Source organism: Lacerta agilis, chromosome 10 (genome assembly GCF_009819535.1).
Source record: "Lacerta agilis isolate rLacAgi1 chromosome 10, rLacAgi1.pri, whole genome shotgun sequence".
In the NCBI taxonomy this organism is placed as follows: Eukaryota; Metazoa; Chordata; class Lepidosauria; order Squamata; family Lacertidae; genus Lacerta; species Lacerta agilis.
Genome location: NC_046321.1, coordinates 5,128,119 through 5,151,431, shown reverse-complemented (window position 1 = coordinate 5,151,431; position 23,313 = coordinate 5,128,119). Strand labels below are relative to the sequence as shown.

The 23,313-nt window shown below is 46.3% G+C and overlaps 1 protein-coding gene across 1 annotated transcript in view; it reads left to right on the top strand.

Moving 5' to 3' along the window:
* LRGUK (leucine rich repeats and guanylate kinase domain containing) overlaps window positions 1–15,095 on the top strand; it is a 40,811-nt gene extending 25,716 nt beyond the window's left edge. Inside the window, exons 14-20 of the mRNA XM_033162548.1 lie at window positions 1,369–1,570; window positions 3,476–3,592; window positions 6,048–6,205; window positions 8,338–8,426; window positions 11,063–11,200; window positions 13,702–13,826; window positions 14,896–15,095. Coding sequence (XP_033018439.1) covers window positions 1,369–1,570; window positions 3,476–3,592; window positions 6,048–6,205; window positions 8,338–8,426; window positions 11,063–11,200; window positions 13,702–13,826; window positions 14,896–15,095 — 1,029 coding nt within the window. The remainder of the gene's footprint in view (window positions 1–1,368; window positions 1,571–3,475; window positions 3,593–6,047; window positions 6,206–8,337; window positions 8,427–11,062; window positions 11,201–13,701; window positions 13,827–14,895) is intronic.
* Window positions 15,096–23,313: the final 8,218 nt, after the last annotated feature.

The following is a 23,313-nucleotide window of genomic DNA, read 5'->3' as shown; positions in this document are numbered from 1 at the left end:
GTATAACATGCCCCCATGTGTAAGATGACCCCTAATTTTTGGGACCACAATTATTATTTTTTTTAGGGGGATTGCCCAAAGTTGTTGAGCTGCATCAACGCAGCCAACAATCGTCTGCACGCTCGCCACCAAAAGCCCACCTGTCAACTCGATGAAACCACTCGTCATTACAGTAAATCACCGTCCAGTTGCCGCAGCTACAGCCAATCGTCAGCAGGCCTTGCCACAGCAACCAATCACACACCCAATCACCGCTGCCAATCTCCTGCTGGCTGCTGACACCAATCGCCCGTCCCCCCCTCTAGTGTCTGTGTATAAGACGACCTACAATTTTTGCCTATTGTTTTTAAGGAAAAACTATTCTTATACACGGAAAAATACGGTATGTTTTTATCATAAACCAAGAGCTGGGCCTGTGTCAAGCCCTAGATCCAAAGCTGTGGTTCATAGAATCATAGAATGGTAGAGTTAGATAATAAGTTAATTATTAGTTATATAATTAATAAGTAAGTTATATAACCAGTAAGTAATTAATTATTTATATAATTAATTAGATGCTTTCCCCCCCAGAAACATGAACTCAAAGCAAGAACCTCGTTTCAGCTGAAACAATTTTCCTACTCCTTGCTTCACTGCCCCACTAAAGAGGTTTAAGATCCATATAACAAATGAATATTACTTATTTGTGCAGCCGAAGGCATTAAAAAAAAAGACAAGATAAATAAATCAGAATACAATACATTACACAGTTAAAATAATTATTAAAGCCAGGCTTTCTGTAGGATAAGAGTGCTCCCCAGAACAATTTAACTTAGCATTCCACAATATTTTCGCCTTAAAATTGTTGCTCCAAAACAGGCTGTTTTTCAGAGGTGTAAGGAGACCTGTCCTCTAATAAGAATTTAATCAGATGCCCGATCAATCTCTCAACTGAGAGATGCCCACAATCCAGACTGCTGGCTCTGCACCTAAAATTAGGAGAATCCAGTCTTGACAGTACAGTTGTACCTTGGTTCTCGAATGGAATCCATTCCGGAAGTCCGTTCGACTTCCGAAAATATTCGCAACCCAAGACGCAGCTTCCGATTGGCTGCAGGAGCTTCCTGCACTCAATTGGAAGAAGCGTCAGACATTCGGCTTCCAAAAAACATTTGCAAACCGTAACACTCACTTCCGGGTTTGTGGCGTTCGGGAGCCAGAACGTTCAAGTCACAAGGCGTTCGAGAACCAAGATACGACTCTACTGGTTAAACAGTCCTTATAGCCTTTGCGCCAATCTGGGGTACTGTGTGTGATTTAACAACTTCAGCCAAGGCCTGTGAAGCCTTGAAGCGAATGACGACCGAGCACCTCCTTCTTTTTTTTAAGGGTGTTAGAAGCTTGAAGAATTCCTACTTTCAACCTCGGTACATCCTACTGATCCCAGTGAACAAAGAGAAATACAGGGGTCAGCTGCGAAGGATGGGGCTGTTCAGTAGGGCAGAGATCGAGGAAGCAGTCCGCAGGGTGGACCTGTACATCACACTCAACCAGGACTTCCCAGGGTTCTTTGACGCGGTCGTCAACGTAGGTGAGTCCATCCCTTTGGAACCCGAGTCTCCTCTCCTGGCAAGGTAGGGCTGCAATCTTCCTGGCAAGGCAATCAAATGGAAGAAGCAGAGTTTGCGCAGTCCATCCAAACTATCATAGCAATCACTCCTAACTCGCCTAACTCCTAACTTTCCCGTCCTGCACGAGATGCTCATGGGGTTAAAGGAGATTGCCAGGACATGCGCCAGCATCCATGTGATTTGGGGTGGCGGGGAGAAAAATTCCCTGTACATGCATTCTCCCTTTCTGTATCTGGGGGTAGGGGAGAAGTTACCAGAGTAGCTGGTGCCCACAACAATCCACAAAAATCCAGATGTGCCCAGGGGCCTAAACAAATTGAGTGATCTCTGCCATAGGTGATACTTCTTTTCTCTCTCTCTCTCTCATATTTAATATTGCACTGATTTTGTTAAAAAGTTCAATCTTTTTAACACAACAAATATCAGCATTTTTAATGGCTCTTGATAGACGTGGTTTCAATTCTGTTAGTGTTTAATTACTTTTTAATGACTATGTTTTTAGTTTGTTTTTCTATTTTTTCTATGTTTTGTATTTTTATCTGTAATCTGCCTTGAGTCTCAAACTGCAGGAAAGGTGGGATATAAATAAATAAATGTAATAATGATGAAGTGTCATAGCCCGGAAGGACAAAATTACCAAGTTATAGTGCAGCTCCAAAGGGATAAAGAATTGAAACTCCAAATTCCCTGTTAGCTAAACAAGCCTTCTTAGCCTTCACCGGCAGCAACACCTGGTCAAGGGGCATGGAGACCACCTGTGATCGCTACTCCCTTCCAGATTTCGCTGCCCTATCCTCATGGGACAAAGACAAAATTCACGACTGGATTCTTGCTAGGGATGCTGCCCTTGATCAAGAACTATCTAATGCGGCCAGACTCTCCCCCGCGTGAAGGTAGTTAGATCTCTGGCCCACTATCTGAGTGATCTGATGGATCCTACGCTGAGAAGGGCCTTTACACTAGCTCAATTTCATGCCATCCCCACAGCATTCTTACAGGGTGTATTTTCCAATACTCCTCTGGCTCTTCCACTCTGCTCATGCAACAAAGGAAAGATAGAGGCCTTTATTCACTTTTTCCTCTACTGCCCACTATATGTCTCAATAAGACCTAGGCTTTTCCCTCTAATCCCGCCGACTATCGCCAGGGACGTTCACCGCATGAAATACTTACTGGCAGATGCCAACCCCTTGATTTCACGTGGAGTGGCCATTATACATTACAGGCCCTGAAACTCAGGACCACCTTTTCAGCTATCTTGCCTTAGCCTTAGTCCTATGTCTCTTCCTGACATGGACACTGTTGTCATGCCCTGCTGTTGTTCTCTATTTTATCTGTATTATCCAGCACGATTTTACATCCAATGTTTTAACTGTATTTGTAGTATTCTTTGTATAATCGTGCCAGGCCACTGCCTGGTCTTTTACTATGTGCTATGGCCATATGGCTAATGCAATAAATTGATTGATTGATTGACTCATACATATAATTCCCTTTTCAAATAATATACGAAAAAATAAAAGTACTGTCCATCTGTGAGTTCCATAATTACTGAAAATAAAGATTCTATAAAGTCTTAGATGAGCCAGATGTTTGCATATACTGGTGGTGCCAAGTGACTGGGCACCTTAATATAAGAAATAATATATAATATAATAAATCAAACTGTGCCATTTAGCAAATAAATGTGCTCATGCAAACTCTGCCCTTTAGCTACTTTTAGTTTATGAGATACCTTTTCAAGGAGGGCAATTTGCCACATTCTAGAATACCAGCAATCCAAATGGTTACGACTGAAGGTCTTCCAGGATTTGGCTGTGTTAATTCTTTTCTTTCTCTCCACATGTGCATCCCTTCACGTTCAGACGATTTTGACGAAGCATTCACCAAGCTGAGCAAACTCATCGAGGAGTTCCTGGGGATAAAGCAGCCGTCAGAAACTGAGGTCAGAGTTTCTGCATCGTACACCAACCTCCTTTCAGGTATGGCATTGCAGATCCCCCCAGGTGTGGCCTGACAAGTTGTGTTGTTTCCGGGAAGCGAAATGGGAATTTGCCCACAGATAGCTTGCTCCTCGCAAGCATTTCCACTCATCATTGAAAGACGATGTCCTGTGCTAGGCTTGCCAGCCATTTGGCTTTGAAGTTGGCATTTTTACAGCATTAAATCCAGGATCACTGCCCCTCTGATTGGTTTCATGCCCAGGTATTCTGGGCTATCCAGAAATGTTACCACTTTTGGGTGCTTGTATATCAAGTCGATTTGCGGGAAATTGAGCTCACCCATTTCTAGAGCACTTTTCCTGTCCAATGCCTGTTTGATCTCATTCTCCATCTCAAAATGCATTTTGCACCCACAACGATTCCATGGAGGAGTCTGCTTCTTGAGAATTTTTATCTTACTGGCCTCCAGATCCTCTTTGATGTACAGACGGACGCCACCTAGACCCGGTCCTTCCTATAGAATTTGCCTCAATTTGTTCTCTCCATCCCACCAGGTTTCCATTAGGCTTCCTATATCTTGTTCTGAGACCAAGCACTCCAGCTTGCCCATCTTGGTTCGGAGACACCCGGCATCAGCATCAAAACACCTGTACATGAGGAGTATGTCTCCAGGTGTCTTTGCTGCATGTGTTTTGCCCTGTGGCACTTTGGCCTCTCCGAATTGCTGTCATACGCCCCTGCTATCTTTCGTCTGAATGCTCGTAATCATGAACCTGCTGGTGTAGTGGTTAAGAGTGGTAGACTCGTAATCTGGTGAACCAGGTTCACTTCCCCACTCCTCCACATGCAGCTGCTGGGTGACCTTGGGCTAGTCACACTTCTTTGAAGTCTCTCAGCCCCACTCACCTCACAGAGTGTTTGTTGTGGGGGAGGAAGGGAAAGGAGAATGTTAGCCGCTTTGAGACTCCTATGGGTAGTGATAAAGCGGGATATGAAATCCAAACTCTTCCTCCTCCTCCTCTTCTTCTTCTTCTTCTTCTTCTTGTTCTTCCAAGTGCTCAGCAGAAAGTCATCTTCAACAGAGGCCTTTGGGCATGCGAGCCAAAAGTTCACAAAACGTGAAAGGCTTTTTTTCTTTCTTTCTTTTTCTTTCTTGCCTCCTTGGTGGATGCAATGATTAAGGAGGGCAGAGGAGTTAGAAAAGGCCCCTCCTCCCCCTTATCATTTTATGCTGTGCCATAAACCATCTGATATTCCTTGCAGGAGCTCTTAATGGCCTCTAATGTCTTTGCCGTCCTGTCAATTTGCATTTCTTCGTCAGCCACAGCAACTTCATTATGAGCGCTGAGTTTGGGCAATTCCACCATCCATAAAAGTAACTTTGAAATTTACTACGCTCCATTAAATTCATTTAGAGTTTCATTTGTAGGTGTTCCGAATTAAAGTAATGATCCTATTTTGGGGGAGAGATTGCTCTTTCCTTATGGATGAGGGGAAATTGTTTGTTTGTTTGTTTGGGAAGGAGGGGGCGAAATCTTGCCTCAAGGTTGACTCTTTAGTATGAACATTTGCAGTAAGATCGTAATAGGGGGAGATTGGATGTTTGATATAATGGGAAGCTATTAAAAATCTTCTTCTTCTTAATGAACAGGCATCCGTGAGCTTTTGCTAATGGACAGAGAGAGCAGAGAGGCAGCTGTGGGTGGAAGTGGCATTCAAGCAGAGCGATGGAGGTGCCATAATTGTTCCCCTTGGTCAGCTCCAGCCCAAGACATATTTTGGGTCTGGGAACAGCAATCCTAAATGATGTTCAGAAATGCCATTTTCCTGCACAAGGCCCATTTGCACATTTATTCACAGTTCCTGGTCTTTTTAATAGGGCTTTCACAGAAAACCTTGTGGGCCCACGGAGAGCTGAAGTTTTCTGGGCCCAGGAATAATGAATATTCAGGAAGTCAAGAGCTAAGCTTAAAACCCATTCCCATGAGGGGGAAAAACCCAGTAGATAATCCTTGAGGGTGTTTATGAAAACCTGCTTCCAGTGTCCACAGATTCTAGGCTGAACTTCATTAGCCATTTTGGAACAGAGCAAGCAACGTTCTTAACCCTGGGCTCAGCATCCCTTCTCCATTTCTTGGAGGGAAGCAGAGAGAGAGAGAGAGAGAGAGAGAGAGAGAGAGAGAGAGAGAGAGAGATGTTGTATAGTTTATGTGGGGACCTGGGGACCCTCCAGGTGTCTCTGGACTAAAACTCCCATCATCCCTGGCTGCAGTGGTTGATGGGACGCACAGTCCCATAGCATCTGAAGGGCCACAGACCCCCACCTTCCCTGCTGCAGGGGGATTCTAGAACAGGCCGAGAGGCCCGGAGGTGGGTGTCGTCTTCTGTGAAGTGCTTTCTCAAGAATGGAAAGTCCCTAGAACTCCTTAATTCCCGCTGGTCTTTCTGCCAATCCCGTTTGCCGGGCTAAGTGAGCTGATCTTCTCTCTCTCAGCTCCAAACGGGATGCTCACAGTGCCTCCAAAAACAGCCTCCATCAAAGGAACCGATGGGGTAGCGCCATCACCCACCCCCAGTGAGTTTTTGGACTCATCATCCAAAAATTATTCTGCCATCATATCGGCCAGACTTTCAGCACAGAAAACACCAGTGGTAAGTGTGTGTGTGTGTGTGTGTGTGTGTGTGTGTGAGAGAGAGAGAGAGAGAGAGAGAGAGAGAGAGAGAGAGAGAGAGAGAGACTATGACTAATCATATCTAAAGCCTTACTTACTCCAAGGGTTCCCTACATGATCATTACAACCAGCTGATTCTGCTTGTGTTGCAGCCCATGGAAGTGGCAGTCACAGGAGAGAGGGCCTTTTCTGCTAAAGTGTCTCTAAATTGGCAGGTGCCGACACTGACGATGCTCCAGTGTCTTTTAAAAGACCTAAAGGTCCGCTCCCAGACCTTTAGATCTCACTATATTAGAATTTTTAACTCTGTCCTATTTGATAGAGAAAAAAACTATAGCCAAACGAAATCGTGAGCAGGATTTGAATAATAGACAAGGGAAGGAGAATAAATAAATGATTGTAATATAAGTTACAATAGAATAGAAAATAAATGGCAGTTATGGCAGCAGATAAAGGAATACAACAGGAACATCACGGACGTAAGGATGGGAAGCCAAAATGTAAGGAATTATTATACTGAAAGTGAATTGAATAATGTCAAATTATGAAAAATATATAATATCAAATTATTTAAGATTATTTAAAAAATGAATTTTAACTCTGCCTCAGTTTTTCCCTTTAAAATTTCCTTCCTGTATTTTAATATTTCAATATGTAGTTTAATGTTTTTGTGCACGTGGCTTTAACTACGCACTCTGCGAAGCAGTACCACGCCTGCTATCTGCCCTGAATCCTCTGACATCCTGCTTCCTTGGATGGCCTCGACTTGTAGCATTCTGATCAGAGAGGTCCCAGGTTCAGTCATTCCCCCTCTAGTCAAAAGGATCAAGTAACCTGAAGAAGTGTGCATGCACACGAAAGCTCATACCAAGAACAAACTTAGTTGGTCTCTAAGGTGCCACTGGAAGGGATTTATTTGTTTGTTTGTTTTTTATTTTTGTTTCAATTTAAAAAAGTGATGGTAAAACAACAACTCTGTCTCGGACATGGAGAGCCACAGCCCACCAGAGTAGCCAGTGTTGAGCTACAAGGATAAATGACCCGTTATTAGCCAGCTTCCTATATATTCCTATGCAACTAATGCTCCCCGTATGACAACCGGAAGGAGTTGGAAATCCAATGGAAGCTTTTTAAAAACAAACAAACACACACGCTGAGGTTCTAGAATGATGGTGTGTAATAATGCTGAATCTCAGCTCAGCAGGCCTGGCAGCTATGGAATTATTACCACCATGCCTTATTGCTAAGAAGATTGGTTCCCCAGTTTTCTGGAGTTCGAGTTCCAGATGGAGAAGAGAAGCCGCAAACCAACCCGCTACCCACCAATTAGCAAAAGGCTTTCGTTTCTCAGGAAAGAGGTAGGGATAGGGGGAGGGCAACCGCCCCCACCCCCTTACCCACGCCTTGAACATAATAGTTACAATAATAATTTATCATTTATACGCTGCATATCTGACTGGGTTACCCCATCCGCTCTGGGCGGCTTCCAACAAATTAAAACAACAGTAAGACATAAAAACTTCCCGATACAGGGCTGCCTTCAGATGTCTTCTAAAAGTTGTGTGCTTGTTTATCTCCTTGGCATCTGATGGGAGGGCGTTACACAGGGAGGGCGCAACTACCAAGAAGGCCCTGTGCCTGGCTCCCTGTCACTTTACTTCTCGCAGTGAGAGGACCACCAGAGGGTCCTCGGAGCAACAACAGCATCAAACATTAAGCAATCAAACATTGTGATTAGCATTGCCAAAAACGACAGCCTATAAGTACTTTAAAAATAACTAAATATACAATAAATAAATAAATCCCTCCACACAGAAAATTAGGTGTTAGGGAACAGGGCTACTCATTAGCCATCTCCCTGATAACCTAGGTTTCTGTGTTCAAGGACTGATTTTGCGTGAGCCCCCTCTCACCCAGAAACAGTTCTTGCCTCCTTGCTGTCTCTCTCTGGTTTTAGGCAGAGAGGGGCTTCTCTGCTGTTTTACCCCCCCCCCCCAATTTTTATTCTAACAAGTTACCTGTGATTCCCACACGGCAGGGGGTTGGACTAGATGACCCTCGGGGGTACCTCTACAGTTGTACGATTCTAAGTTGATTGCGCTTCTTTTTCAGGAGGAGGCTTCTCTTCAGAGGCGGCAGCGCACGGCCAGGCAGGGGCTGACAGGGAGGGCTGTGAGTTCCTATAGCCAGCTGTTTCAGAGGTAAGGAAAGGCACGCGAAGGGGCTGCAATAAGCTGGAGTGGGAAGGAGGCTTCTTCCGTGATCCCAAAGCTCTATGAAACCAGGAAGTAAAGTATTTAAGCCCATTGACTGGGGATCTTGGCAGCCACACACCCCAAGCCTCGCTCTGCACCATTAGTTCCCGACTAACGTTGTAATTAGTTCCGACTAACGTTGGAGGTGCTGAAGTCTTGATCCCTCCCAAGGTTTTTGCAGGCAACAAACTGGTTGTTTTCCAAATATCTTTCAGAATTCATGAATTCATGGTGGGATTTGTTTCCTTAAAAGATGTATTCAGAAATAACAACAACAACAACAATTATCAATGATGGCAATTATATTAAGAACAACAACAATTAATTCGTTCCCCACCCATCTGACTGGGTTGCCCAGCCACTCCCCGCGTTGGATTCTAACACAGAGGAGTCTCCCTCGTCTGTCTATCCTATCATTTATACATTTCTTGCTTGGGGAAGAGGGCTACATTTCATCAGGAGGGATGGAGGAGAAATTCAGCTTCGTTTGCATTTTCATGAGAAACTACCTGATCTGCACTTTCCAAATGCAATAGGTGAAACAGCACACAGCCTCCCTTCGAAATGTGCACTTATCCGAATTCTGCAATGCCGTTCTCCAGTCAAACAATGTGTATTCTTTGTGAACGTTGGGGGTCAGAGAGGAAGTCCGTCTCTCTGAAAAGTAATTGCAAAAAGCCTCAATAGATTTCTGCCTCCCCCCCCCCTTTCCCCTTTCCCTGGCTGAGCTCTTGGGAGGGAGGGGGGGAGAGGGGAGAAAAATCACCTGCTTTGATTTAGAACACAATGGCCTCTTTCACGGAAAATAGCTCTTTGCTCCTGGAGTTCAGCGGCTGCTCCCAAACGAGCTTCGCGCTTCTCCATCCAGCCACTCTGTTGCCAAGAGACAGAGGGGCGGCTTTCTTTATCGAGAGCTCTCTGCAAGACAAGGTTTGAGTTCCTTCTCCCTGTTCCTTGTGCGCACCGCAGCACAGAACTAACCTAACGTCACTTGATTAGCAAGAGTGCTAATGGGCTAAAGAGAAGGCTGCCTCGGCAGGGTCATGTCTACTTCAAAGTGAAAAGTGAAAAACATTTTGCACGCCTATCTGAGAAATGGCATTACTTGTCAGCTTAATGTATTTGCTAGTAATTATTTCTTTCTCCCACGGAAAGAAGCTTCCCACAAGCATCTGGTTGGCTCCTTTGATGTTGGACTAGATGGGCCACTGGCCTGATCCAATGGGCTTATATTCTTACATTTAAAATCCATTTCTGTCACCCTCTGGAAGGGTGTTTGTGTCACCAACATGGCCCTGTAATGTTTTGCCTCCATGCAGGGCAGTGATGGGGAAGCTGAGCCCCCCTGGATGATGCTGGGCTCCCCATCAGCCCCAGCCAACATCACCAATAATCAAAGACAGGAACTGCAATCCAGCAGCATTCAGAGGCTCACGGGTTCCCCATTCATGATGTTGTTGGCATCTGTCTGTCTCAAAATACAATGGAGTGCGCCTCCAAGGGCGAAGTCAAACTGCTGTGTTAGCATCACCAAAGTGACCTCCCTGGGGCGCTAGCCTGGGCAGTGTGTCTGGAGGTCCTGGGCTGCCAAGACAACAAGACCCCCTTCTTTGCTTTGCTGTTGTGGTCCAAAGGAAAGCAGAGCAAGGCGTTTGGCAGTTGCCAGAAGGAGTTATACAAGGCACCATCCAACCGTCTTAGGGACTCCACTCCAGATTTCTGTAGGGTTTGCTCCTTAGCCTCTTCTTCTCCCAGTGATGTCCTGCAAGGCAGCAGAGGCTTCCTTCTCCTAGATAGGCTACCTTCCATGTGGACGAGCCCTATGTAAGGGTTCAGAAAAATCACTTTTTGGAAAGAAGATGGCCATGCTATCCAACTGATGAGAATGATGAAAACTGCTCCAGCAGAAAAGCTTGGAGAGGCATAGAGCACCCATGATAAGTCCTGGGGATGTCATACTGCAGCCCCTCCATAGGCCCCCTCCACCCCCTGCAGAAAATGAAATTATCTAGTGAATCCCAGTGCTCTGAGAGCCAGTGTGGTGTAGTGGTTAAGAGCGGTAGACTCGTAATCTGGTGAACCGGGTTTGCGTCTCCGCTCCTCCACATGCAGCTGCTTGGTGACCTTGGGCTAGTCACACTTCTCAGAAGTCTCTCAGCCCCACTCACCTCACAGAGTGTTTGTTGTGGGGAACAGAAAGGAAAATGTTAGCCGCTTTGAGACTCCTTCGGGTAGTGATAAAGCGGGACATCAAATCCAAACTCTTCTTCTTCTTCTCTGTTCTCCCAACAAAAGCTGTCAGGCTAAACGTGTCCAAACTTTTTGATCTCTTTAGCAGTATTTCCCTCCTGCAGAATCCAATACAACACCTATAAAATCACTGGGTTGTAGGAGATCCTGAGAGCCATTTCATTCAACACCTTTGGTACAACATAGGGAAGAGAGGTCAGGGTTGACAATGTGAAGTGGGGGTGCTATGCTAAGGTGCCATCACAGTGGAAAGAAGGGAAAGAATCTCGACTTTCTCTCTGATGCATAAAACAGAGAGAAGTCCTCATATACTTCCTTATGTGTCATTCCAGCTATTTTGACGGCACTTCCCCAGCAGTTGGCATCTCACACGCTCGGTTTTTGGAACCCCCATCTGAGGTTTCCACATTGTCAATCGGAAAAGACACCAGCCCAGATCGTGGTGTCCCACCCGCTAGCCCAGACCGAAGGTGAGTAAGGCAAAAGTGTTCATTGACAAGGAGCCAGATGGGCAGGTTCCCCATCTGGCAGGTTCTGCCATAGAACCTTGCCTGGAGTGCATGCCTGGATCCTAATGGCTCCTCTGGTTTCATCAGGGACTGATTTCTTCCCTGCGGAAACCCCTTTCAGAGGAGCAGCCCAGCCAGTCTGGAGGAGCAAAAAATAAAAAGGGCTTTGGCACAGACACCAAACTGGCTTAGTGTGGAATGAGCTGTCACAGACAGTATCCAGTTTCATCCGACGTGTTGCAACCCATGACTTGGGTTGTAATTGAATATAAATGCATTATGTAACCTACCAAGGCTAATGTAACAGCACCTGGAAGGGCTGGCAGGGTTCTTTTGGCTTGGTTGAAGCTGCTAGCCTTAAGGGCAGGAAGAGTGCCCAGGGAAATCCCTGGTGATCCCCACATCTCCATGACAGCTCCTTTCCCTGGCCCATTCTGCCTTCTTGCTCCTCTTTACTCAGTTTAAATTTGCCAGCTGTAAAGATCTCGGAGAAGCCTGGTGTTTTGGGGGCTGGGTTAGCATCTTCCCTGCTGTTACTGCCAGGAGCTGGAATCCACCTTGACACTTCAGAAGAGGTGAAGCCTGTGTCATGCGGGAGGTTCCTGCATTCGTTTGTATTTGGGGAAACAAAACATTCCTTCCTTTCCATTTCCTCACGTTAAGGTGTTTTAACTCTGCAAGCGCCTGCACTTAGCACTCTTAATTGTGCTTGTGAGAAATCAACTGTGAGCCAAGCTTGCAAGAAAGCAGGCTGCTGTGTGTGCATGCACTCACATTCATCCATTCATTCATTGTGTGTGTGTGTGTGTGTGTGTGTGTGTGTGTGTGTGGTGTGTGTGTGTGCGTGCCCCGACTGCTGTGTGAACTTGTGCTCCACAAAGTGAAGCTCTGCACCCTAAGGTGGTACAACAGCTGGCCAAAGGGATGCTGAGGAGGAAGAGAGGGTGGGTCATCCCATTTGAGAACGCAGGGAGAGCCATGCTGGATCAAAAGTGGGCTCTGCAGTCCTGCCTCCTGGCCAGCCAGGCACCACCAAGCTCCCTGCAAGCTGCCAGTCAGAAGCATTTTAGCAGGCTGAGTAGCAGGGGGGCCCCTTGGGGAGTCAGCCCAGCACTACCCTGCACCCCTTTCCTAATCAATATATCCACCCTTCGTTTTCAATTTCATGCTTCCATTTGCTTGGGACTGAAGAGCAAGCAAAACAAAAAATCAGTCCTGGTAAGTTTGTGCAAAGGTGTGAGCATGCCGAGATGTGAAGCTTGTTAATAGGGGTGTGATGTTGTTATATTGTGAACTATTTTTATCATGCCTGAGCAGCTTGCCTGGGGAATTGTGGGCCTGCCACCCTCCCCCTCCAATCTTGGAGCCTCCAGCATTTTCTAAACCAAAGAGTAGTAATTCCAAGCCTGGTGTCCCTGATGCAGAGAGCAAGGGGTGCAGCGTCCTATGGGTGCTGCATTGCTCCTGCGCAGCACGTGTACTAGGGATGGGGAGGGAAATTGATTTAGATTGCATTTAAGAGCACACCTAATTCAAACTTTCCAAAGCAACGCACAAGTCAAAACACAGCCATGTGTTTCAAAACTTGCATATGTTAGCAAAAATATGCAAAACTAAGTGCTACATTAGGGAACGTTGCTTTGCAAAAATGTGCTTATTAGGCAAAACTCCATACAGAAACATGTGCATTAGGAGAAATTAGCACTAGAATTCTGATAAATCTTTTAAAAAATGGAAAGTGGCGTGGATTCCTGGAGAACTGAGCTTGCGATTGGAAAAAGTTAAGATCCTGAATGAAACCGAAATTGCCAGATTCACCAATCTCCATTGGCTCAATATGATGGGAAATGCAGGAAGGAAAAAGGAGCTGCAGGCACTGAGCTGGGTGATGGTGGGAGGGAGAGACTGGCTTTGAGGTATCCCTGCCTGTGGCACTTGCTCATTCGACTTTACGAAGGCTTGCAGTTCTACATCTGGCGTCAGCTCGACTGCAGAAGAAACCTCGGCACTCACCCTGGTAATAGATCTGGGGGTGCCAGTGAAGCAGAAATGAACCAAGGAGTCCACAGCAGGATCCCCTTGCTCTGCTCCCCAGCCGGCTGGAGCATATCTCTTGGTTATGCACAGCTGATCTAAGTATGGAGTGCCTGGCGCCTTCCAGCTGTTTTGGGCTACAACTCCCATCAACCCTGCACCATGTGCTTTGCTGGGCCTGATGGGAGTTAGAGGCCAGAGCATCTGGGAGGCACTAGGCTGGCACAGACTGTTCTGAGCACATCCTGGCACTCATGTGGCACTTCTAAGTCGGAGGGGTGAAACGTCTCAGGCAGACGGGTGTTGTTGTAAGATCCGCTTCCTGATTCTGCAAGTCGCCCGAGTTGCAAAGTACATATCGGTTTTCTTCTTCTGCTTGCTTGCTTGCTTGCTTTTTTGTTCATGAGAACCAAATTTTCCTTTCCCAGCCCTAAAGAGGCACAGGGCACACCGAGACATTCGCTCAGCCTTTCGCCGAGAACACTCTCATCTAAAAGCACGGCTTCTCAGCTGCCGCCCCCTGCCCCGGTACCATCAGCCGAGGAGAAGGATGGTGAGCAGAAAGGTGGGAGTGGAGGAAAAGCTTTGGCCATGAGCTCTGCTGGGCCAAGATAGAAACAGCACACCTACAGCCCACAGGGGCCGGTTAGGCAGCCCTTTCACCTACCTGTGATCCAGACAGAGCCCCCTCTGTTGTTCTTAAGCTCTAAAGCAGGGCTGGGGAGACTTTTTTTAATCGGAAGGACACATTCTCAAAAGGGCAACTTTGTGGAGCTCAAAAGCAGGCCTTAAATTGCTTCAGTGTGGATTGCATGCCAGCCATACCAAAGTTTCTAGTCCAATTCACACACATCTCCAGAGGTATTGCCACAGTTCCAAGCACATTATAGCTATGTGAAGGCAGTCAAGGACAGTGGGAAAAGGGTTGTGGCAGAAGGAAAGAGGAGGCATGGCTTAGGGAGGTGTTCCAAGGGCCAGGTAGAGACCCCAAAAGGCTGCATTTGGCCCCCAGGCTTCCCCACCGCAGCTCTAAAGATACCAGTAGCGAAGCCAACTATTGGTAGGATGCCCTGAAGCAAGTCCTGAGCCTTCAGAGCGGTTTTGCATAGTATGTCCCTGACTCAAAGCTATAGTGATGCAAAAAAAGAGAAGGAGCAAATGGCAGGGAAGGGAAATATTCCCTGCTGCGCTGTGCTTGTGAACTTCTGCAAAGGAGTTGGCAGACCAGCCCCAATATCAAACTAAACACATCTCAGGACGGATTCAGCATAGCAGTTAGGTGGCAGTGAAGTGTGCTGCTTATTGTGAATGACAACGTCATGCCCAAGTCCATGCATCAGAAATGCTGACACACAAACCCCAATTCACCCATGGTAAAGATAAGAACGAGCAGATTTCATGGCGCTGCACAAACGGGAAGACCCTTTGTGAGGCGGTTCTCCTTGAACAGGGTGTTTTGTTAGGGTTCTCGTCTGCCTAGAACCAGGACTCTCCTTCCATCTTCCCTGGCCGGGGCTGATGGCAGCTGGAGTCTTAACCCCGTAGCGGCTACCCTCTGTTCTAACGCCGGCTGCCGCCTACTCATCGGAACCGCTGACAAATGCCATTTTCCTTTCTTGCAGAGGCGACCCTTTCTCCCGAGCCCAAAGAGAAGAAAGCGCCCAAGCCCAAGCCTCCTTCTCCCGCCGTCCACCCACTCATGGACCGGCCAGGTTCCAACACCAAGCCAGTACTCCCTCCCATTCCGACCGGGAGGAAAAGAAACAAACCGGCGGAAGGGCAACCCTCTTCTCTGTTTTCTAACCCAAAGCCTTCGTCGTAGCCGTTGTCCCCACCCCCCACCCCAGCCCCTTCTGGGAAAATGTCGCACAAGACTCCTTCGCTTCCAAGTGTTTCTCCCCGCTGATATCTGCCTGCAGCTTGCTTGGAACGCCTCTTGCCGGAAACAAGCCACTCATAACAGAATGCTTGTTTTGGGTGACCTAGCACCGGCCTGGGAGCCATTCAGAGGGCAGTCAGTGGGCTATTCCTCGCAATTTATATGTACATCTTGGAATATCCAAGTCCCCCCTATGGTCAGCCATTTGACAGGGTGTTTTAGTTTTGGTAGATATTTCTAAATCACAGGCTTTATGGGGGTGACGGATGATTGTGATGCATATCAGAGCTCTTATTTTTCCCCACGCACCCAAAGAACAAAAGTCACTTCTCATTTCACTATAAAAGATCTGAATAGCCAACAGGTCTAAATTATTTCAAGCAAGCGTTGTTTAAAGTTGGTAGCCCTTGAAATACGCCATTTAGTTAATTTATTACTCAGTTAAAACATTGACGCAGAATCATCTGAGATTGCTTTAGGTGAGTGATAGTCCTAAAAACACTCCACATTCAAATGGCAGCTATTTGGAAATTGTGATGGGATCCCTCGGACCCGAGTGGAAAGGTTAGGTCAAAATGGCTTAGCTGTGTACGATAATGGGAAGTAGACTCTAAGAGGCATGTAATATATAAAGTAGTCCCATTTACCTTGGAAGAAGGAAGACCATTTTAGCATCCAAATCAAAAAAATAAAATGCAATCTTTTGACCATTCTGTTTGGGACGTTCTTTTTGAAATGTCTGCAATTGAAACACCCCACAAAAAATAAATCACCACTTAGGCTAAGCACCCAATGCACTGGAGACATGTCTTTAACCCTCTGAAAGACCAGCTTCATCTCCCAGAAGCCGAGAAAGAGACATAAATCTCCAGCGGCCAAGAAAAGAGTTATAGATGAACCAGCTGGGAGCCATTAGCCAAGCAGGTTGCTTTCGGATGTGTGAAGTGGAAAGCACCCAGCAAACTGGAGAGCTTAAAAAAAAAAAAGCCATCTGCACCTGCTCTGCACCTCACTCTCATTGTAGGCATGATTCAAGGCCAATGAGCTTGTGCCAGCTGGCACCTGAAACCTTGGGAAAAAATGCTGATGCAAATTTAACTGTTTTGCTATAAAAAAGCTCACTTCACAAATCTATCCGGTAGAGCGGTATGGGTCAGACTGGCACATTGTAGCGCGTTAAAAAGAAAAGTGCTAATTTGTTTGCGATCATAGTAGGTTCCTGTTCCTCCACAAGTTTTTTTTTTGTGTGTGTGTGTGTGTGTGTGTGTGTGTGTCCTGGGCATTAACAGCTTACAGCTAGCAAGTGATGGTCTGCAAAAATAAAAAACAAAAACCAACACACAACCGTGTACGTAACACAGTGGCTATTGCTGTCCTCTCGCTTTCCTACACTGCAGCACCCCTCCTAAGCCGTTCAGCTGCTGCTGTCCCCAGTATTGGCTGTGGTGGCCATTGGGATGGGTGCACATTCCGAGACACCAGCTAATAGGTAATGAGGGTTCAACTTCATTAAAACAGACCAGAGCTCTCTCAGCCAATTCTTGGGAGCTTCCCGAACATTGCAACTTGCACATCCATCAGTTTTTAAATTGACATTCCCATGATTTGGCCAATGAATCAAATTCTCATCTAATTTACTAGAATGTTGTTTCAGGAATTAATATTCTAGGTTGTTGGGGGTTTTTTTGGGGGGGGGGGGAGTATAGCCATCCCCCACATCCTGCACACTAAATGCACTTCTGTTTCAGTGTATCTGAAGAAGTGTGCATGCACACGAAAGCTCATACAAAGAACAAACTTAGTTGGTCTCTAAGGTGCTACTGGAAAGAATTTTTTATTTTGTTTTGACTAAATGCACATGTTCATCTAAACAGTATTTGCAAGACCCACAGCTGAAGACCCACAAAGCTTTATGATAGTAGAGATTTGCAGGAATGCCCTAAAATATCCCAGTTCTGCAAGTAAGTATCCCTGAAGGTCACTAGGTTTGGATATGGGTACAGTTGAAGGCATCAACAACTCCACACCTAGATTTAGGTTAAGGATCCATCTGTCAGGGATTCTTTAGTTGTTCTTCCTGTTTGGACTAGATGACCCTTGGTGTCCCTTCCAACTATGATTCTGTGACTCTTTACATCACAGTGCCATGGGAGGCACCCAATCTGATGCAGATTCAGCATCCCTCAGAACAGCTATAAAAATGGTTGCCAAAAACAGGCAAGGAGTAAGGCGAAACGGACACATATATGGTCTATATCAGGGTTTTCCAAGCTTGGGTTTCCAGCTGTTTTTGGACTACAACTCCCATCATCCTGGACCACTGGTACTGCTAGCTAGGGATGATGGGAGTTGTAGTGCAAAAACAGCTGGAGAACCAAGTTTGGGAAACCCTGGTCTATATTAATCAGTATTGTCTACTCTGACTGCTGCAGTCTCTGAGGATCTCAGGGGCAAAGAGGTCTTTTCCCAGCCCTGTCAGCCGAGTCACCCAGGAATGAGCCTCGGATAAAAGCACATGCTTTTTACAACTGAATTATGACTCCTCCGTTTCCAGACTCCATTCTAGTCAAAGCAAAATAAATCCAGCGTCAAAGCTTGCTGATTAGAATACCATCAAATGCCACTTAAAGTTCTTTGTTTCAGTGTATTGGAGACCAGGCCAACAGCCAAGAAAAAACTCAATATCCCTCACATGAGCCAGAAAACTAATTTCCCTTTCCACCCGAATTCTCTTTTTAACAGGGATTCCCCCCCCCCGGCCCCGCTTTGCCTTATCCTGGTTTCCATAGCAGACGATTTATGCTTACTGTAAAGGGGAGAGCATCCAGGAAACTTGCCCAAAGTGTGTTTGGTGATTTACAAAGACATCTTTACAGCACCCCAAAGAGCCCCTTGCCATTCCGTCTAATTTGGGTGACAAAAGCGTCTATCTTGCACTTTGAAAGCAACAAGGATTCAACTAGACAACCAAAGGAACTTGAAGATCTATCTTCCAGCAGCCCCTTCCTCTTTTCTCAAGCCCACTGAACAGGGCAAGTAAGATGCCACAAAAGGGACCTTATAAGCAGTCCAGCAGAGAGAGGGACTCTGAAACTATGTTACACCATTCTTAACTTGCACAACAGAATGTGCCTAGAGCTGCTTCGATCTTTACAAAAATGAAAAATTGTAAAGTGAAATTCTGACTTCCAAAATTTGGTATTCTTGCGATGGTGGGTCTCTTTCAGTTTGGCAAGCATTTTTTTAAAAAATGAAAAGTATTAAGCTGTCAAATACTAAATGCAGCTGTATTTCGTTGATCAAACACCATCACGTAAAGGTAAAGGGTTAGGTCAAGTCTCAAGACGACTGGAGTTGCAGCGCTCATCTCGCTTTATTGGCTGAGGGGGCCGGCATACAGCTTTTGGGTCATGTGGCCAGCATGACTAAGCCACTTCTGGCGAACCACAGCAGCGCACAGAAACGCCATTTACCTTCCCGCCACAGCGGTACCTATTTAACTACTTGCACTTTGACTTGCTTTCGAACTGCTAGGTGGGCAGGAGCTGGGACCGAACAACGGGAGCTCACCCCGTCGCGGGGATTCGAACTGCCGACCTTCTGATCTGCAAGCCCTAGGCTCTGTGGTTTAACCCACAGCGCCACCCACGTCCTGTCAAAATATCACATATCCACTCCCAAATATCAAAAGTTGCACTCATGTATTATAGGATGCCATGTGTAGATACTGAATGTTCTGCGGTTCTACGGATACTGGGCAATCTGGTAAGACGCACATTTTCCAGGCCAAGAGAAAGATGGGCAGCCCCCCCCCCCAACCCCAGCCAAGAGCAGGAAAGGGAAACAGATGGGGATACAACAATGTAGTCATTTCCCCATCCCCTTTATTTGGTGAGACTTGTTAGTTTAAAGACATACCTTAAATCTGAGCTTTCCAAACTTTTCACGTTGGTGACACACTATTTAGAGACATGCATCATTTCTTGGGTTCCATGATCACTGCAGATGGTGACAGCAGTCACGAAATTAGAAGACGCCTGCTTCTTGGGAGAAAAGCAATGACAAACCTAGACAGCATCTTAAAAAGCAAAGACATCACCTTGCCGACAAAGGTCCGTATAGTTAAAGCTATGGTTTTCCCAGTAGTAATGTACGGAAGTGAGAGCTGGACCATAAAGAAGGCTGATCGCCGTAGAATTGATGCTTTTGAATTATGGTGCTGGAGGAGACTCTTGAGAGTCCCATGGACTGCAAGAAGATCAAACCTATCCATTCTCAAAGAAATCAGCCCTGAGTGCTCACTAGAAGGACAGATCCTGAAGTTGAGGCTCCAGTACTTTGGCCACCTCATGAGAAGAGAAGAATCCCTAGAAAAGACCCTGATGTTGGGAAAGATGGAGGGCACAAGGAGAAGGGGACGACAGAGGATGAGATGGTTGGACAGTGTTCTCGAAGCTACTAACATGAGTTTGGCCAAACTGCGAGAGGCAGTGAAGGATAGGCGTGCCTAGCGTGCTCTGGTCCATGGGGTCACGAAGAGTCGGACACGACTGAACGACTGAACAACAACAACAACAAAATCATTTCACGGCACAGTAATTCAGTTTTACTAGCAAACCGAAGGATAAATTAACCCCTTTCCAGCCCCGGGAGGAGCGCAGGGAGCATTTGTGTGACACACCTAGGACTCAGCTACATTAGTATATATAAGTAAAAATGTTATAAATGCGTTATAACACTGTGGCACCAGGTGCCAGTGTAGACCTGAAATTCTCCATTCTGAACTTTAAAACGGTTTTCCCCCCCAGAGTATTTTCGGAGTGTTTTTTTTATAGCTGTGTAGATGCAGCCTTACACAGTGCAGCCGATACACTAGTGTGTCGTGACATACAGTTTGGAAAGCTCTGCCTTAAATTGTTTCGGGTGAAGCAAAGTGTGGGAAGGGGTACATACCTTCAAGAAGAAACCCAACTCATGCCTTCATTTAAAGCCAGTTTCAAGCCTCCTCCAGACTGTCAGTATTTTGCAGGAGCGATTCAAGAGGGCTTGTTGAGAAATGTAGGTTTGAGCAATTAATGTGTATTCAAGCACTCTGCCACTCTAACACAGGTAACTTCAACCTTTTCAGACCCAGGGCCCACATTTAACCGAAAATGCATTTGGGGAACCATTTCTTAATCTTTTACTATATATTTGCAGGGTGGTAGTGCTCCTGTTGCGACCCAGCCGTGGGCCACCCCCAGTGAGTCCGTACCCCCAGTTGAAGGCCAGGCCTCTAGCACAATTTTTAAAAGGAAGTGGACTTTCTGCAGCTGGAAAAGTGATGGTAAAACACACTGAGAAGAGTTGAATGAACAATTGGGACAGGCAGAAGAATAAACATCCCATAACCAAATCTGGATGAGTGCTCAATCAAGACTGAATATAGTCCAACCTCCACTAAAACTTTGCACCGGCAAATCTGGATGAATGCACAATAAACAAGTCTAGAGGAGTCCTCAAACATATCCAGGTAAAATTTATTTGGGGGGAGGAGGGGCAGGAGGTACATGAAATAAACTAAAGGAAGTCATCATCTCTCCATAAATTTTTTTTGTTTGTTTAACCCTTCAAGTTATCCCCATTTTCAGTAAGCAAGCAGGGAGCTGATATCTCCTCTGTACACACATTTGTCCAAGTCACGATAACATTCTCAAATGTCTAGTAAAGCTTGTTTCTTGCCAAAAACACTGGGGGCGGGGGTGGGGTGTTCACCCTTCAAGTCCTTCACCCGGTGCCCCCCCCCAGCCCCTCCAGAATGGGATTTACGTGAGGCAGAGGTAGGACTCGCTAAAGAAACTTCTAAAATCCTAATCCCACTGGGGGAGAGGAACCCCTAGCAAAAACAAAACAAACAAAACACAATAATGATAAAGAGACATACCCTTTGTCCTTGTCCGGCAGCCCCTAAATTGAGAGGCTACCTGGGGGCACTCACCTGTGCACCTGCTGGTGACAGTGACAGCTGGCACCCCAAAGGTCAGGTGATCCTGTTTTCATTTTGAAGCTGCCAACACATCAGCCCTTGTGTGGGCTGAACAAAATGGAGGGCACTGCGGGCGCCCAGAGCGATTCACACATTCTGCTCCTGCAATCGCAGGAGGCTATTCCAGCCGCAAACACACACATGGAGATGCATCTCTTGAGAACTGAAGCAACCCCCACATCCACGTCCAGATTTCCAATAAGCCCTGGATCCAAAAATGCTGCCCCCCTGGCACACCGGGATGCCAGAGACACTGAGTACAGCATGCAAGACAATGCATAGGGCTCCGTGGGAAGCAAAATGCGATATGCGGCCAAGCATTCGATGGGCTAAGCGTGGGAAAGGAAAGCGACTGCTCTTATCTAAAAGACAGCGTTCAAACTGATTTGCAAATACGTTTACCGATAAATATGCGCACACACGGCAAGGATGTTACCTGGGAGGGGGGAAGCTTAACACAGACAGAAACCTCTAAGAGAACCAGTGCAGAAGGATGGATCAGGCCGAGGCGCAACCCAGACATTTTAAAACAATAATTCAAGTTCCCGTTCATTGCACATAATTGTCTGAGGGGGGCGGCCTGTAACAGAGGGAGAAGCTTCACAGCTTAACGCGACAGGCGGATGCCGTCGCACTAAATGTTCCTGTCAACGACAATAGCTGCTTTTAGAGTATAATTTAAGTTCGTTTTAATCGCAAAGGCTTCCCATTAGCATTCCTGTCCCTCCAGGCCTGAGCCTCAATATTGGCAGGGTTTCAAACTTTTGAGTGAACAAACAAACAAACAAAAAGCACCTGGGAAGTAGCTGCTACTTTCAACACGGGATTAGGCCCATCAAACCAAGTTAGTGGGCCTGGTTCTGGCTGCCCCCTCAAAGGCCATGCCTCCTCGTTGTGGGGAAGGCCTGCCCCGCTCCCATTGGCAGATATGGGCCACATCCGCACCACACATTGAAAGCAGTATCATGCCACTTTGAACAGTCATGGCTGCCCTACCCATCGGCCCGAATCCTGTGAACTGTAGTTTAAGGGCGCAGAGAGTTACAAGGAGGCCCCTATTCTCCTCGGAGAACTAGGATTCCCAAAGTGGCTTAACAAAATCAATCCCCTCTTCCCAGGGAACTCTGGGGACTGTAGGGGACTGGGGGGGGGGAATCCCTGACAACTCCCAGCACCATAACAAACCACAGTTCCCAAGTTTCCTTGAGGGAAGCCACAGCTGTCAAAGTGGCACAAGTTCGTACCAGATGCACGGTATGGATGTAAACTGCTACTCTAACACTGGATTGGGCCTGCACAGTCTCGCTTTTGCCCAAGATCAGCCTTCTGAGCGCATTCATGCCGTAAACTGTGACGAAGGGTTCTGAGAATTGTAGTTTTGGGGGGATGTTCTGCATTAAAGACTGACTAACCCAGGGGGGACTAATATTGCAGCTTTCCAGATGTTCAGCCCCAGCCAGGGCGGCCAAGAAGCAGAGACGATGAGGGCTGTAGTCTGGTGACATTTGGTGGTCCGGCAAGTTCCCCACTCCTATGCTAGTCCTTCCCTTGATGGCATCTTTGCTTGTTAAAACAAGCTGGATAACCATTTCTTTTAAAAAAAACAAAAAAACCCACATTTTTAAAAAGGTAGTAACTGTGTTCCCCCACATTCCAAGCTTATCATACATCTCCAGTGGCTTCCCCGAGGAGGGCCTGGTTGTTCAAAACTTTATGGTGTCCAGTTTCTGGGGTTACCCTGCAAGGCAAACTTGTCCTGGCAAGCGTTTGGGTAAACCATGGTTTGGCGCTGCATGAATGAAACCCCAGGCTTGTATATTCCATCTTTCCCTCATGGGCTAAGATTTTCTTCCTGCTCCGCCCCTTTTTTTAAGCAGGGGAGCTGCAGCAAAACATCAGGTGCTTGAAATAATATTTATTCCAGGCCTGAATAAAACAAAACCTTCCCCTTCAGGCAAGGGAATATACAAACATAGCAATCAAGATGCACAGGGAACGAGACAGTGACGTACAATGCTTTTACAAAGTCTGGGGCTAATAAATAGGAAACAAAATCATCAAGCTGTTTTGTAAAAAAAATAAATGTTTTTACAAAGAAAAAGAAAGAACTTTGTATAAAATATTTTTTTTCAAGCA